The sequence below is a fragment of the Sus scrofa genome, chromosome 6 (assembly GCF_054392235.1).
Source record: "Sus scrofa isolate SSC_HxYL_T2T_F1_AM1 chromosome 6, Sscrofa_HxYL_maternal_Yorkshire_Landrace_v2.0, whole genome shotgun sequence".
NCBI classification, from domain to species: domain Eukaryota; kingdom Metazoa; phylum Chordata; class Mammalia; order Artiodactyla; family Suidae; genus Sus; species Sus scrofa.
The window spans coordinates 31,456,656-31,474,012 of record NC_139388.1 but is presented as its reverse complement, the minus strand read 5'-3'; the positions used below and the strand labels follow the sequence as shown (position 1 = coordinate 31,474,012).

Sequence of the window (17,357 nt, the reverse complement as noted above, 5' to 3'; positions counted from 1 at the left end):
CTGAAACCACTGGCCATTGGGCACGAGTTCCCCCTCCAGCCCATCTCCCTTTTCCCGACCTTTTCCAGCGGTCAGGGGGCTGTGACGGCAAGTTCCAACCCTGGAATCACACGGTGGTTCTGGCACCCAACTTGCATCCTTAGGTGAGGTCCCCAATCACCTTGTTAACCTTTGGTGCTCTCATCGCTCAGGAAATCCCAAGGGTTTTAGAGCTCTTCAGCAGAAGCTGGACAAAGTTCAAACATACCGTTCTTTCTTTCTTTCTTTTTCTGTTTTTGGCTGTGCCCTCAGCATTGGGAGGTTTCCGGGCCAGGGATCAAACCCATACCACAGGAGTACCGAGAAGCACAGCAGTGGCCAAACCGGATTGATTCTTAACTGACTGAGCCACCGAGGAACTCCTATAGGTCTTCTGACATCACAATAGCCTATCACACTCTACAGACACTTTGCATGCCTGTTTTGCTCACTGAAGTACATCATGAGATCACTCTATGTCATTAAATATCACTACCTGACACTAACAGTCGCAGTACTTTATTCACGGCGTCTTAATTTATTTACCCAATTCCTTATCGACTGTTCCAGATTTTTGCAATAATATATAATTAGTACTGTGAGGAACATTCTGTACCTAAATCGTCATGCAAATTCATGAATATTTTTGGAGAAGTTCCAAGAAATTACATTTCTTTTTTTTTTGCTTTTTTTTTTTGCTTTTCCTAGGGCCGCTCCTATGGCACATGGAGGTTCCCAGGCTAGGGGTCGAATCGGAGCTGCAACCACAGGCCTGCGCCAGAGCCACAGCAATGCTGGATCCGAGCTGCGTCTGTGACCTACACCACAGCTCACGGCAAATCCGGATCCTTAACCCAATAAGCAAGACCAGGGATCCACCCGCAACCTCATGGTTCCTAGTCGGATTCGTTAACCTCTGAGCCACGACAGGACCTCCAAGAAATTACATTTCTGAGTAAGAGTATGTTAACAGTTTGCTTCCAGGAGTTCCCGTCCTGGCTCAGCAGTTAACGAACCTGACTAGTATCCATGAGGATGAGGGTTCGATCCACAGCCCACTCAGTGGGTTAAGGATCCGGCGTTGCCGTGAACTGTGGTGTAAGTCGCAAACGTGGCTCAGATCTGGAGTTGCTGTGGCTGTGATGTAGGCCGGCAGCTACAGCTCCGAGTCAGTCCCTAGCCTGGGAACCTCCAGATGCCACAAGTGTGGCCCTGAACACAAAAGAAAAAAAAAAAAAATAAATACAAAGTTCCTTCCAGAAATAGTCCAACTACACTCCATTAGCTGAATTTTTGGTATGCTTGGATTTACTAAAACTTTTTTTGGCTACTGAGTAAGCAAAATTATGATAATAATTATCATCATCATTAAATATATAATTATGCTTTCCATTCTGCATTTATCTGAACACTAGAGACGTTGAATCTTTTTTGTAGAATAATAAGACACTTATCTCTAGAATGTTTTTTTCTTTTGTTGCTTTTGGGGCCACACCTGGAGCACATGGCGGTTCCCAGGCTAGGGGGTCAAATTGGAGCTGTAGCTGCCTGCCTAGGCCACAGCCACAGCAATGCCAGATCCAAGCCCCGTCTGTGACAACACCGCAGCTCACAGCACTACTGGATCCTTAACCCACTGAGCGAGGCCAGGGATCAAACTGGCATCCTCATGGATACTAGTCTGGCTCATCACCCTGAGCCACAACGGGAACTCCTGAGTCTTTAATTTTTGATTTTCTTCCTTTATAAATAATATGCCCAGCATTGACCTAGGGAAAGTTCCCCCCTGGGTGGAAATCAAGAGGCTCTCTTTGGGGTTCTGACTCTGCTACTTGACAGCTGTGTCATCCAAGCACCTTAGTGCCTCAGCTACCACATCTACATACTGGGACCAGTGATGCCTGCTTTCTGGGGACACTGAGATCAGAAATGTGGCTTGTAATGTTCTGGGAAACATAAGCACAGACAGTGTGCAGGACAGAGTGTGGTTCCTCCTGGCTGTGTGACCTTGGGCAGATTCCCTAATCTCTCTGCGCCTCAGCTTTCTCAACTGCAAAATGGGGATAATAATAGAACCTATATCATGGGGCTGATCTGAAGATTAAATGAGTTAATATTTAAGGAGAATTTAGGAGTTCCCGTCGTGGCGCAGTGGTTAACGAATCCGACTAGGAACCATGAGGTTACGGGTTCGATCCCTGGCCTCGCTCAGTGGGTTAAGGATCGGGCATTGCCGTGAGCCGTGGTGGGGGTCGCAGACGCGGCTCAGATCTGGCGTTGCAGTGGCTGTGGCATAGGCTGGTGGCTACAGCTCTGATTAGACCCCTAGCCTGGGAACCTCCATGTGCCGCGGGTGCGGCCCTAGAAAAGGCAGAAAGACCAAAAAAAAAAAAAGAGAGAGAGAGAGAGAGTATTTAAAACAACCATTGGGATGCTGGGAGGGCTCAATAAGCAGCATTGATGATACCCTCTCCTGCCTCTTTAAGATCTGCTCTAGGGATATCCGGCTTGCCTGTGACGGGCTGATGATAGAATCTTCTCACGTTAGCGAGGCAAGTCCCTTACAGAAACCACTCCGTCCCCTTACACCTGGCAGACTGGGACCCAGAGCAGGCAAGGAAGTCACCCAAGGAAACCCAGCAAGTGAGTGGCTGGGGCAGGGCTAGAAGGCGGTTCTCCTAAGGCGGCCCCACAGTTATTTCATCCCTGCGCTGCTGCGTGCCCTAAACACCTGCCATTTAAGTGATAGCTCCCGGTTTCTGGAACTCTCCTGTGGACAAGAACACGCTTCCCTGTTGGCAGAATCCCGGTGGACCTAGAGCGGGCATCATGCAGCGCCCAGCAGAGAGCTGGTCTGGCCCCAGGGCAGGCAGGAAATGGTCCTTTCCAGGCCCAGCAGCATCCAGGCATCCTCCTTCCTTGCCCCAGGGCAGCCCGAGGCTCTGGGAAGGGAAGAGGGTCAGGGGTCACCACACAGGTGCCTGGGAGACCTTGGCGAGCCTGAGAAGCCTCCACTGGAAACCCCAGGTGGTCTCCGACCTAATCCAAGGTCTGAAGTTTGGTAAGTACAACTCACACTACTGGCTGAATCCTGTCAGTCCCAGGACCAACCTGACTGCAGGAGACAACACCTTGCTGAGCTCTGATTGAACCTCAGCACTTCTTCCATCTCCTTGCCCCTCCCAGGTGCTGCCAAGAGCCAATTGGGGGACAGATGCTCTCAGATCTATTTACCAACAGAAAGGAGAGGCTCATTCCGGAGTTTTCTGAAGACTGTCTCTACCTAAATATTTACACCCCTGCTGACCTGACAAAGAGGGGCAGACTGCCGGTAAGCAGTGGGAACCGCGGGTCCAGGCTGGTGTAGACTGGCAGGGATGAGGGCAGTCCTGGGAGGGGGCATCTCGGGCCATGGCTGGTCCAGGGGCCTCGGGGATTCCTTTACCACCACAGCCTAACCGGACGTCAGGGGACACGAGGTTCCTCACCCCAGTTCCTCCCAGTGACCGACATAGGGCCTCTGGGGAGTCTGCTGTCCATCTGTAATGCACATTGTAATTTTTCCAACTTCTCTCATGCTAATAGATGGACAAGGAGGATGACTCATAATTGCTAGATTAGGAACCAGATTCCCAGAGAGGCTAACACACAATTTCCAAAAATGCTGGAGCAGGAAGGCACCTTGGAGACGAGCCAACTGCCCAAGCCCTCCTTCACAGATGGGGAAACTGAGGCCCAGAGGGGCGAAGGTGAGGTCACAGAGGCGGCTTGGCGGGACTAGAGCACGGTCTCCTGATGGTCACACTCCTGCTCTTTGACCCACACTAGCAAGTGGGGCCTGTGTGTGGCTTTTCCTCAGCACACAAAGACCCTCTCTGACAACTTCCAGTGTCCCACTGTCACAGGTTGGGGGACAGGGCCTGAAGCAACAAAGAGGCCCTTTCTTTTGCCTTTGACAACTGTCAAGAGTCTACTGTAGCTAATTTCCCTTCCTCATTATCTTTGGCCCAGGCTGAGGACCCCGTGAGTCAGGATTTCCCGAATAGACAGAAGCCCAGAGATGAGGCAGGTGTCCCGGCTCCGGCTAGCTGGGGGGACAGCTCAGCTGGAAAAGGAGGGGTCAGTGGGCTGGAGGCAGGAGGGTGAGAGCACCCATCCATCTCTAGGAACACGCTTCGCCTGGTGCCCAAGCGTGGGGGGTCTGTGAACTGGTGACTACACCCTGGCCCTGCACATGCTTGGCTCAAAGGGATGGGAACAGCAGTTAATGCATTCATTCATCCATGCATCCATTCACCCCTCTGTGAGCTCCTCAGTGCCCCCTACACGGAGCTAGAACTGGGCCTTAGGAGAAAGGAGGAACACGAGAGCTCGACCTCACAGCCTCTGCCTCCCGGGATCTTCCCATCTGGGCCACCCAGAGCTGGACACGCTTCCTCAGCAAACCACTGCTGACCCGGTTTGGCTCAGGCTGGACTCAGAGGTGACCGCACCCTCGGCCCCTCCCCCGGGGGCAGGCAGGGATTGAAGAGTAAGAGGTACGGGCTCCGGAAACCTGGAGGCAGGAGAACCTCCACTTACAGACACAGGCTCTGGGGCCCAGGGTCTGGCTTTAAATCCTGGTTCTGCCTTTACTACCAGGGAGCCCAGGCTCTGTTTCCCCCAAACCGCGATAACCCCACCCGGGGTTCAGTGATGAGTATCAAGATTTATGTCAGTGTCTGGCCCAGCACCCGAGGCAAGTCTTCCTGAGGCATTAGTTAGAGACGAAGGAAGGAAATCCCTCCTGTCCCAGCAGCCAGCCTACTGCCCGTGGCCATGGGCTGCTGTGTGCTGGGCGGCTCACATGTGGGCTCTGGAGCCAGACTGCCAGGGTTCAAGTCCTGGTCCCCCATCTATCAGCAGTGTGGCCTTGGGGTGGTTTATCGTTTAATGCTTAGAATAATACTTGGCACATAGTGTATTTTTCAAGCTACTTTTTAGAATCGGTTATTACAATATCATTATTATATGCCACTCTCACTTCCTTGCTATATGTACTCTTTAAATTCAAGAGCCATGCAGTATGAATTGTGCCTCCGGTCTCAACCTCAATTCCTACCACATTCCCTGCCACCTAGTAGTTTTCAGATCATATTCATCGGAATGATTGAGGACTTTCTTTTTGTTTTTTTGTTTATTTGTTTGTTTGTTTGTTTGTTTTTAATGTGCCACACCTGTGGCATATGGAGGTCCCCAGGCTAGGGGGCTAATCGGAGCTACAGCTGCAGGCCTAGGCCACAGACACAGCAATGCCAGATCTGAGCCCCACCTGCAACCTACACCACAGCTCATGGCAACACCGGATTCTTAACCCACGGAGCAATGTCAGGGATCAAACCCGCAACTTCATGGTTCCTAGTCGGATTCATTTCTGCTGCACCACGACGGGAAATTCCTGATTGAGGACTTTTTGGAGGAGGCGGCTCTTAGGCTTCCTAGTGACGATGAGTGGGATTTAGGGAGCAGAAGAGGCAGCAGGAACCTGGTTCAGAAGGGGTCCCACCCAGTGCATGTACTTCTTAACACGGTATTTCACACACGAGAGAAGCTGATCTCACCCCACCAAGGAAACTAAGGTCAAGCTGAAATACAAGGGCCACTGCAGGCAGAACGTGCTGAGCTGCCTGAGGGTCCAGGAGTGAGGATGATGGGACTGCTGGGGAGAAGATGACACTCTCAGCCTTGGCTGCTCCCATGATGATGTTCTCAGCATGAAGAGCGCTGAGAGGAGGTGGCACTGGAGCTGGAGAGACAGGCAGGAGCAGTCCCTGAGAAGGAGGGTGGCCTGGGCCACGGCTGAGAGAATGGCTCAGTGACCACCCAGGGAGCCAGCTCTGCTTCCTATCACCAGTATGGTTGCTTCCTCCCCGTCCAGGTGATGGTGTGGATCCACGGAGGAGGTCTGGTGGTGGGCGGGGCTTCCACCTATGATGGACTGGCCCTCGCTGCGCATGAAAACGTGGTGGTGGTGGCCATCCAGTACCGCCTGGGCATCTGGGGATTCTTCAGGTAAGACCAGGGACTCTCCTCACGGCACACTGCCCTCCCCAGTGTGAGGGTGCTGGGACTCAGCTCTGGTCATGCAAGCCCTCCAGGGGACCTCGGTTCCCTGGTCAGGCATCCAAGTCCCCTCACACTGGGCGCCACCTACCTTCTCATTCCTCAGCCACCCTGGTCCACTTACTTCTGAGCTTTTGCTTGTACAATGCCTAATCAACCTGACAAACTCCTATTATCCCTGCAAAGCCCAAGCCAAATGTCCCCTGATCTGAAGTCCTCGTCTTTTTCACTGCTGCTGCCCCAGCAGAGGCGTACTTCTAGGATGACGGTGAACCCTCACCACCCCTGCGAGGGGCTTACACATCTTCCCTCAGGGGGAAGGAGGGGAGGAGTGGACTCAAGGTGGGAGCCCCGTGAGTTCTTGTGGGTGAAGGAACAGACGGCAGGAACCGGGAGCTTGGGGAGCATCAGGCCCCAGGGGACACCACTCCTGGGGGGAATGTCGGGCTCACTCTCTCCATTTCCTTCTTGGAATTTGGCACACGCATCAGTGAAGCCTTGCGTCTCCTCCACGGAGTCTCCTGGTGACGGGAGCCTGGTTTCCTGCAAGCACAGTTCCTGAGCCTTTTCTGAGTGCACTGGCGACGGGACCTCTAACCCTGAGATGGCCGACGGTGGCCTGGGGGAGGGGACCTCACCTCTCTGGAAAGTCCTCTGGGCTGGAGCAGGGGTGTCCAGGCGAGTCGGTCCCAGCATGTCCACCTTCCCTGAGACTCGCATTCCCCCCAAGGCTGTGCACCTGCTCCCAGTTCCACTATAACTGCGCACACTCCCCTGGCCTCTCCCCCAGCCTCTCTGCCACGTCAGTCAGGGTCTCACTCTGATCCGACACAGGGCCGCTCTGGTCCAGGTCACCAGGGACCCACAGCTCCTGCCCTCCCCCGCACCTGGCAGCATCCACGCATGGACCCTCAGGTCTTTGGGAAAAGCTCCCTTCTCTGGGCTCCAGCCACCTCCTGCCTCATGGCTGCTCCTTCTCAGCCCCTCCTTGACCCTCCTCCTCCCCGTCTCAGGCTCTGTGTGTGTCTCCCAAGCCGGTCCCCTGGGTCCCTGAGTCACCACAGGGGGCACTTCCAAGATGCCTGGTTTTAGCTCCGTTTCTCCTCTGAAAGCCACGTGTCCATCACTAACTACCTCCTGCCGCCTCCACGGGACGTCCAACGGACACTCACCTTCCAGGGACAGACGTCACCCTTGACTCCCACCGCCCTGCCTGCCCCCCAAACACCCCCACTTGCCCCACAGGGGCTCCTGCTCAGCTGCTGGCAGCTCCACCCTTCTGGCGACTCAGCCTGAAAGCCCTGTATTTGCCCAGACTCTTCTCTTGTCCTCCCACCCTGCATCCCATCCCCAGCACGTGCTTTTGGCTCCACCTTTACAGCATATGCAGAATCCAGCCACTTCTCACCTCCTGCCTTGTACTCACCCAATTCACAGCCCCCTGGGTCTCTGCCCTGGTCTGTTAGAAGAACACCTACCTTTATAACCCTGCTATTTTAAACCCTGTCCGAGCCACAGCGTAGCCAGGGTCGTCACTGAAGACACCAACCGAAGCGAGCCACCATCCCCTGCAATGTCTTCCAACCTCGCTTACAATGACACTGACATCCTTACCAAGGCCTTCAGGGCCCTCCGTAGCTGCATGTCCTAACCTCACCCTTTTGCTCCCTGGGCCCAGGGCCTTTCCACTTGCTGTATCTTCTGCCTGGAATTCCCTTCTTAGAATATTTACAAAGCGCACGTGCTTATTCACTCAAGTCTATACTCAGATATCACGGCCTCAAGGAGGCTGTCCTGGTCATGTGATCTGACATAGGACCCCACTGCCCTACTCCTGCTCTGTCCCCTCACCGGGTCTTACTTTTCCTGGATACACCTGCACCCCTGACATTGTACTCTAATCTCCTCTGTGCGTTTGTTTAGGATCTGAAGTGTGAGCTGGGTGTAGTCGGCGGTTTTGCCTGCTGTGCTCCACGCGTGCTTCTGCTCTTAGAACAGTGTTTGCCTCATAGCGGATGCTCAGTGACTGGAAGCAGGATGGATGTGCACAGCCCCACAGCACACAGGCCACAGGATGGGGGGCAGGCCAAGACCCCAGGGTCAGGGCTGGGGAAGCCTGGTCTTTCCCAGAAGCCTCAGCCAGCCCCCCAGCCCCGGCTATGGTCCTGAGAGCCCTGGCTGACCTCTCTGCTGTCACCCCCACCCTGTTCTCTTACAGCACAGGGGACGAACACAGCCGGGGCAACTGGGGTCACTTGGACCAGGTGGCCGCACTGCACTGGGTCCAGGAGAACATCGCCAACTTTGGAGGCGACCCAGGCTCTGTGACCATCTTTGGAGAGTCAGCAGGAGGGGAAAGTGTCTCTGTTCTGGTAAGTGTTCCCGGCCCTGATGTGGCTGCTGATGGGACCCCTTGCAGACCAGTCAGTGTAGTCATGCAACTTTTATTTATGGGGCCTGACACTGGGCAGCACCAGATGATGGGAAGTTAATGGTTCAACCAGGAAGCTCAGAGCTCAGCTTAGTGTCCTGGGGCCATAAGGAACACCAGTCACAGCTGTAGCAGTGACGTTATTTCTGTCCCATGCTGGCTGAGGTCTACCTCACCTTCCTAATCATTTTACCCTTAGGACTCACCTGCCTTCGCTTGGGATGGGGCGGTGGCTATAAATTCTAAATATAAGGAAAATCCATGAACATCTGTCAGAGTGTCATTGTATTTCTTGTTGCCAGACTTACATGTCCGTGGGTCGGGAGCACTGAGACCAGGTCAGGGGCCTCCTCTGAGATGGGGTGATGGCGTGCCCATGACTGAGAGGGATGGGAGCCGTCTCTGGGTGTGAGGGATGGAGCTGGGCTGTAGGAACTGGGGGAGAGGAGGACGGGTCAGAAGATGGATGGGGGATGGGACAGAGCGTGTGGGACACAGACAGCACCTGGGACCCCGATTTGGGGCTGGCACTTGGGAGACCTGGAGGCAACCAAAGCTGGAAAACAGGATTAGAAGGTGCTGGGAGCTATAAACTAATCCTCCAGCTGCCTCACAGTTGAGCAGAGGCTCAGGGCTGTTACTGCGCTTTGAAAACATATGTCCGTTTCACAGTTAAACATAAAGAGTAAACTGCTCTAATATTTCATTGAGTGGACAAAAGTCCAGAGAACCCCAAAGAACAAAAGGCCATTTACAATCCCATTATCCATGGATAGTCTCTGGGAGCACTGTAATCTGTGCTTTTCTAGTGTTTATTCTCCTGACTTCCCCAGATCACCTGTCTGTCTGTCTAGCTCTCCATTTATCTATTTACCTACCTAGCTATTTATTAATCTATTTGGAATTTTTAAGCAAAAACTTTCCTTAGCATTACAATACAACATAAACTTTTCCCCAGCCATGAAGCAATCTTTCATGTTAGTTTTGGGGGCAGCCGAAAACCATTGTAAGAATAAACAGAGCTCATTTACCCAAAGTCATAATATTGGAACCTTGAGTTACTTCCAGTTAGAAACACCACGAACATTCTTAACGATTGCTGATTTCTCCATGTTCTTTTTGCCTAGGAGGAATTCTGAGTAAAGGAATTGGGAATCAGAACCTTAACGTGTTGTGGGTTTAAAGTGTTCCCAGAAATTGCTCAGCTGTCTTTCAGACACTGCTGATCGTTATAAGCAGTGTACATGCCCACACGCCTGCTGTTCTGCCCCTCACTCTGCCCCTGGATGCCTCCAGCTGAGGGTTTCTAGCAGAACCTGGGCCCCAGGACCTCCAGGGGAGTAGCCCCAGGGCAGATCCGTGGACGGAGTGGCTCTTGAAGACCCCTGAGCACTGACTCCATTTCTCCTGACTCGGCTCCCAGGTGTTGTCTCCCTTGGCCAAGAACCTCTTCCACCGGGCCATCTCTGAGAGTGGCGTGGCCTTCACTGCTGGCCTGGTCAGGAAGGACATGAAGGCTGCAGCTAAGGTAGGCCTCTCATGGCACTGTCCTCACACCCTTTGCCCTGCTATCCTGCAGTTGTCAGGGGCCTCTCTCACCCTGGGGTCCAGCTGACCTCCTCGAAGGGCCACACAAGTGGGGAATGACAAGGCCACAGCTCCCCCAGCCTCCCACTTGAACTGCTGAGCAAACTGGGGCAGAGAACAGAAGCTCTTGCCAAGGTCAGAGAGTGATCAGGGCAGAGCTGGACTCAAGCAGGGGACTCCGGACTGCCGGCCCCACGCAGTCTCCACTGAGCACACTTCCCAAACTGCGCCCCGTCGGGGGCTGGGCCAGACAGCGGACAGTGGGCCATCCTCCTGTCCTGTCTCTCTAGGGGCCTGTGATCTGGTGCCAAGCCACTGGCACCATGTGGGCCTGGAGTGGATTCTCCCGGGGGCCATGTGACTGGGGCGGGGTCCTGGTATTCCTTCATTCCTTCACTCAACAAATAGTTTGGACATAGCCTGACAGCTAGCAACCTCACGAAGCTTCTGTCTAAGGGAGGAGACAGATTCATGATGACATAATCACATGGATTATAAAATGTCACCTGTGACTAGAGCAATAGAGGAGAGGTTCGCGCTGTCACCACAATAGCGAAAGGAGCACTGAGTCCAGTGTGTAGGGATGGCTATCAGGAAAGGCTTCCCGAAAGAAGGGATCCATGAGTTGGGATGCGAAGATGAGCGGTAACTTACATGGTGAGGAAAGAATATGCAGGCAGAGGGCACAGCCTGTGCAAACGTCCTGAGGCAGGAGCAAGTATGTCAAGCGAGAGAAGAGTGAGGATGGCTGGCCGTGGCCAGAGCAGAAAGAGCAGATGGAATGGGGCCTGAGCTGAGGATGGGGCCACTGGCAGGGGCCATGCCGCCTAGGCCCCTGGTGAGGACGTGGCCTCTATTTGGAGAGTGTTATGAAGCCAAGGAAGGGAGAGCTCTGCTGAGGAGGGCCCTGGAGTCAGGCATGAGGAGCATCTTGGTGGGGCTGAGAGAGCTGGATTGGGGGAGGGGTGGGGGCAGCAGCCAGACTTAAAGGGACTGGCCCGTAGCAGGGGAGGAGACAAAGACCCCAAGAATTTTTAAAAAAATTGCTGAGAATGTTTCCTATTCTCAGTTGTAAAGCACAGAAGCCCATTTTACCAAGTTGAGTCAAGAACGTGGAATCTATTGAAAGGAAACAAAGGCGGCAGAAACGGGGCTGGATTTCCCTATCCAACAGGACCAGAAATTGGCAGAAGAAAGAAGCTAACATGCTTATTCTTGCTTTTGCTTCCCCCCTTCTCGTCCTCCCTCTGTGCTCTTGAATTTATTTGGTTCACCAAATAGGTACTGAGCACTGATTGTAAGTCAGACACTGGATCGGGCTCTGGCAGCCCCCACACACTCTCCTGGTGCCGCCATCCTGCAGCCTGACTTCTCTCATCTGCACCTTCCCCTCTGGCTGCACTTTGCAAGTGTCTGGCCTGAGGCCAAATGGCTGCTAATCAGATGAGCGGAGACTTGAAATGAGACAGTGGGATTCTGGACTCCATGCTCTTAAACCCCGCTCATTGCGGCCTCTCTGCGGCTGTGGTGTTCAACTTTGAGACAATTATGCCCACTTTACAAGAGATAAGGTGACAGAGGCTGAGGAGTATAATTGTCATGACTGGGACCCAGGACCCATGCCTAAGGTCTGCAGTATTTCTGCCACCATGTGCCGCCTTTAGAAATTGAGGCTGGGATAGAACATGTCACTATTGGTGGAGGAAAGGGACATGGCTCTTGAATCGTGCTGTCGCCTATGATCTCTGCAGCAAATTGCTGTCCTTGCTGGGTGTAAAACCACCACCTCGGCTGTCTTTGTTCACTGCCTGCGCCAGAAGTCGGAGGACGAGCTCTTGGACTTAACGCTGAAGATGGTAGGTACACCTGCTCTCGTGGCCACACAAGCGCCCTACCCTGTGAACATGGCCCCAGACTTCAATTCAGCTGACGCCTTGCCCTGGAAAAACCACCTGAAACAGGGTTTCGCGTCTTAGGAACAGTGTCTGCCTCTGGCTCTCAAAGGGGAATTTCCTTTTTTCTTATGTGTTATGGAATATCTCAAACTTGAGCAAAGACAAAAGAAAAAAACAACAACAACATAACCAACAACTGTGTAAAAGCCATCACATCTATCAAAACTTACTTTTTCCAATCTTGTATTTTAAGAGATGAAACACTACATATTTTCAGAGTTAGTTCCCGTCCTGAATTTGGGAATGGCCTTCTTTAGAACCAAGACTTGGAGAAAAGCTGTCCTAATCTGTCTCATTTAATTCAGAAACCACCACAATTAGAACCCAAGTGGCTCAATTTCACGATTTCTGAGCACCTGCCTCAGTTGAGAGTCTAACATAACCCTTCATCCACTCATCCCTCCACCCACCCATTCATCCATCTACTCATCCACCCATCCATTCATCCTCTTCTTACACAACTCTCCATCCAGCAGTGAATCCAACTGTCCATATCTTTTCTTAAGTCTAATATCAATTCATCTATAACTTTCACGCATCTATATCAACAATCCATCCATCCCTCTAAAATCAGTGATCCATCCATCACCTAATCTGACAGCTATCATCCACTTATCCATCCAATTCGCCCATATTCCATGTACGGACTAATTCCATCCATCGGTCACAGCGTGGATGGTAGGGACATAGTTGATACAGTTCCTGCTCACAAGGAACGCTTCAAGGAGGAACACAGCCACATACCCAGTGGACTAAGTGTGGTGGGAATACAGAGAGAGAAGCACTCATTACACTGAGCAGGGATGCTTCACAGAGAAGGTGACGTTCCAGAACTGATGGAGGCTATGGTCATGGGTCATCACAGGAAGCTGCTGCAAGACCGATGCCCAGAGAATACAGCATCAGGCAGAGCCAGCGGCAACTCCTGGAGTAGCCTGGCTGCTGGACTCACTGCCCGGACCCTGGACTCCTGAGGATACTCCTGGACTCCCAGGGGCCAGCCACTACCCCTGGACGCTGCTCTGTTTCCATGGGTTAAGTCCCATGTAGCCCTGGATCCTGGTCTCTCAGGCTCAGATAAGGTGACCGATGTGCTCAGAGACAAAAACACAAGGTGTTCTGATGCCTGGGAAGAGGCACATGTATTTAGGCAACTCTCCATGTGGTGCAAGACATCCAGCTCCTAAAGGGACAGGTGGTGACTTTGGGAAAACTGAGAGAGCCTAAGAGCCCTTTGTTATCATTCTGAGAGTTTCTGAGATCATGTGATGCTGTGATGATCCGCTCTCCCCAGCAAACACACACACACACACACACACACACACACACACACACACACTCCTAGATGGCAGGGCTACAATCTGTAATAGAGGGACCCTTACTGGTGACATCCTGCATGCTGGTCAGACGTGTTAGCTACAGTGTCACAACAAATCCAGTACACTCTTGGTGAACTCACAACGAAGAGAAACGTGAGGTAGAGTGGATTTCAGTGGCTTTGTATTAGTCAGGATTTTCTAATGCCAGATGAGAAAATGCACCTCAAAGTGTGGTAACAGAATCTTTAGGGAACTTACCGAAAAGTCCAGGAGTTCGAGGCTTCAGGCTTGTCCGGATCCAGATGCACCTGTGATATTATTAAGAAACTCTGTCCCTCGGATTTTTAACTTTTTGTGTTGGCTTCATTCTCAGGCAGGTTTGCTCCCTGAGGAGATTAAGGAAACAACAGCTCTTTAGACTTACATTCCATCTCAGTAACTTTCTCAATAACTCCAGCCAAAGTTTCGGGTAAACTCTATTGAACTGACAGGTATATGTGTGCATCGCTGAAATGATCCCTGTGGTCAGGGAGGTGGTGCACCCAGGTCACATATAGATGCCTGGATTCTTGGGGTGGAGGGGCTAAAAGGGGGACCCCTAAAGGAAATTAGGGTGTTGTTTTGTGGGGGAACAAGAAGGAATTCGGGTGGAGGACACTCAGGCACAAACAACTGTCCTTCCTAGAGCTCCCCTCCCCCACCCCACACCCTCACCCAGTGCTCATGCCCAGGGGAGCCAGTGTCCTGCTTTTCCCGGGAGATTTCTCACCCCTCCTTCTGCCTTTGTCTTCACAGAAATTTTTCGCTCTTGATTTGCATGGAGACCCCAGAGAGGTAAGGACTTTTGGTTTCTTAATTACATGTTTTAAGCCTTGATACCTTAATCTTCAGCTAATAAAAAGGAAAGAATGAAGGACTTCTTCATAGAATCATGGTACCTCCTTGCATTTACTTGTTGGAGTCAGAGAGGGACAGTGGCTTGTCTGGGTCACACAGCCAGGAGACCAGACACAGGACCAGAACCAGTCCTCTGACTGACTCCCAATCCAGCACTCTCAGTTAGGAATCCTGTGTCCCTGTGTCCCCCACCCCCTCATCTTGTTTCCATCGCCAAACATGCCCCATTGGGAGAAGGCTGGACGAGAAACTCCCACTGTGGGGGGTGGGGGTGGGGACAACTGGATGAAGGGCTCTGTCCCAAGGAGCCCGGATCTTCTCCTGGGAGGGTGCAGGGTGACCGGGTGTGCAAGCTGCACTGTTGGCAGGGTCCCAAGGAAAGGAGCCACGAGTCTCAGGGCTGAGGACACCACCCTCTTCCCAGCCTCGTGGGAAGCTCCAGCAGCAGCCTCCCCAGGGCCGGGCAAACATTGCCCTTGTCAGCTGGTGTTTTGTGGTAACTCCATATTACACAAAACTAACTGTCCATACAAAACACATATTACATAAAGTATCTTCAAAGAGAAAAATAACAACACAAGGTGGGAAAATGAGTTCATATGCCCTCAGGAACCTGCCTCTGGGTTCCCCCTGGAGCTGTGGCTTTTGTATTCTCCAAATCCCAGAGTCGCAGTAACGTTGCAGAAGTGACAAGTAAGTACCACAGATAATGAGAACTGACTGTAGATGGAGAGATACACATATACTTCTAATCTTACACTCGTCATACTGTCTATTTTTATACCAACCGGAGTGGAGATCTGCCCCCATCACCTGACCCCTGCTGGCCCCTGGTCAGAGCTCTGCCCTCTGGGGTCCACAGACTTGGCCCTTTGTTATAGGACCCCGACTGTGTGGCCACGGATCATGGGCACACAGGTCTGTGATGCTGGCTGTGAGCTCAGACAGGTGGAGAGGGGGCCGTGGGTGAGACCTCAAGAGGGGACCACACTGCCCTCTTCCCCAGAGCCATCCCTTCCTGACCACTGTGGTGGATGGAGTGCTGCTGCCCAAGATGCCTGAAGAGATTCTGGCTGAAAAGGATTTCAACACTGTCCCCTACATCGTGGGAATCAACAAGCAAGAGTTTGGCTGGCTTCTGCCAACGGTGAGAAAGCGCAGGCTTCTTACACTCGACAGAGGCCCCACCTGTCACATGACCTCTCCCGTCTCTGCTCACAGGACCCTCCTTCTACTGACCCCTCTCTGGGACCAGGGCAGCTGTGCCCTTCACGCAAGCTGACATTTCCATGGACACCTTCTCCACAGTGGCCCAGCTGTCACCTGGGTGGAGTGGCCCTGGAGACCCTTGTCCCCAAACACTGTCTGATTGTCTTCCCATCCAGGAACCCTGAAATGTCAGTGCCGGGAAGGCTGGTAGAGATAATCAGGGGGCAGATGAGTCCCCGAGGCCTGGAAAGGGGAAGGGGCTCGGGAGTTAAGGAGACCGAGGCCCGGGACCCTCAGCCCCTCCCCCTGGGCTTGGTGCTTTCCTAGTTTCTCCATAAAACCTCACACAACCTCCCAGTCATCTCACTGAGGTGTGGGTATCTCAAAGGACTGGGACGCTTAACAATGACACCGTCTTCTTTGCATGCTTTGATCTCTAGAAAGAAAGCCCACTTCTTGATTTTGCCAAACTCATCAAAGATCCATGCCAGTCAAGATAACAAAGGGACCTTCAGCCTGCAGACAGGTCTCAGCCTGCATTGGTTTGGTCCCCTGGTCACTTTGGTTCTTCCTGCCGGTTCCTGATGATTCACCATTGCTCACCCTTTGTTTTAACAGATGATGGGCTTCCCCCTCTCTGAAGGCAAGCTGGACCAGAAGACGGCCACGTCACTCCTGTGGAAGTCCTACCCCATCGCTGTAAGAGTCTAGGAATCTGGGAATTGGCTGAGCCCCAACGAGGGGCAGGAGATTTTCCCACTTTCAGAGTAACTGTTGGAAGAATGTGGACTGGGATCAGAGGGTTCTGCCTGATTCTTTTTCCTTTCCCCATCACTCCTCCTGTGTAGACAGAGGGGGGCAGTTTGCACAGGTCTCAGGAGGTTCACCATTAACATGAGGAGGGTCACTCACCAGGGGTGGTGAAACTCCAGAAATGCCAAAACTAAAGCCACTAAGTCAACAAATAGGTTTAGTAAGAGTTTATTGTACATATAAAAATAGTTTGTGACCCAAGAGCTTCCAACTTCAAAGACTGATATGAAGCTGGGGGTCTGAAGTGGCAGGATGGCTTATAAAGCGGAAACGAGAACGTTGTTAAACTTTCCAGTGATCGCTTCTTAGAGTAGAGGTTTCCAGATGGCAAGGATTGGTTAAAAAAGAGATTATCTCATACCATTTTAGGGAGTTGACTTTATTTTGTGATTGTTAGAGGCATTTGCAAAAAATTACCTAAGCTGAGCTTTGCTCATGTGCATGAAACAAGCTTGAGTTTGTTTTGTTCACATGGCTGATATGGTTTTGTCTACACAGATCGTTCTTCAGTCTGGTCTCCGCGTTGTATTTCATTTTAACAGTGGTCACTTTCCCTCTCGATTTATTTCAGAACATCCCTGAGGAACTGACTCCAGTGGCCACTGACAAGTATTTGGGGGGGACAGACGACCCCGTCAAAAAGAAAGACCTGTTCCTGGACTTGATGGGGGATGTGGTGTTTGGTGTCCCATCTGTGACGGTGGCCCGTCAACACAGAGGTGAGTCCCAGACACTGGACAGGAGAGGGACACGGCCTTGCCAGCTTCCCTGACTGTCCTGCCCAGCCCTCAGCATAAACACCTAGGCGGAAACTGCTGAGGTCATGCATCTGAGGCTGACCGAATTTGCCCTGGGTTGCGGGGTGGGGGGGGGGGGCAAGGCACTCACCTATTTTGGTTTCCATCAGAAAAAGACTCCCAGAAGAGGATCCAAAGGCAAGGGGTTTATTTGAGAGGTGATCCTAGAAAACACCATTAGAAGAGTAGATTAGTGATGTAAAGGAGAGGAAGCCAACCCACACTGCAC

The 17,357-nt window shown here is 52.2% G+C and overlaps 2 protein-coding genes across 8 annotated transcripts in view; one reads left to right on the top strand and one right to left on the bottom strand.

The window, feature by feature from the left end:
* The window catches only part of LOC146402279 (uncharacterized), a 54,147-nt gene that overhangs the window by 27,667 nt on the left and 9,123 nt on the right, over nt 1-17,357 (bottom strand). The window contains exons 2-3 of the mRNA XM_084960237.1: nt 17,220-17,292; nt 13,671-13,798 (exon numbers count right to left, since the gene is read on the bottom strand). The gene's annotated coding sequence lies outside the window, so the exon portion shown is untranslated. The remainder of the gene's footprint in view (nt 1-13,670; nt 13,799-17,219; nt 17,293-17,357) is intronic.
* CES1 (carboxylesterase 1) overlaps nt 1-17,357 on the top strand; it is a 28,666-nt gene that overhangs the window by 5,568 nt on the left and 5,741 nt on the right. For 5 of the 7 annotated variants that reach the window (XM_084958663.1, NM_214246.2, XM_084958668.1 and 2 more), the window contains 9 exon segments: nt 3,205-3,349; nt 5,936-6,069; nt 8,339-8,492; nt 9,975-10,079; nt 11,890-11,994; nt 14,208-14,246; nt 15,316-15,456; nt 16,137-16,217; nt 16,903-17,050. In XM_084958663.1, the coding sequence (XP_084814789.1) occupies nt 3,205-3,349; nt 5,936-6,069; nt 8,339-8,492; nt 9,975-10,079; nt 11,890-11,994; nt 14,208-14,246; nt 15,316-15,456; nt 16,137-16,217; nt 16,903-17,050 (1,052 nt within the window). 7 annotated transcript variants of the gene reach the window in all.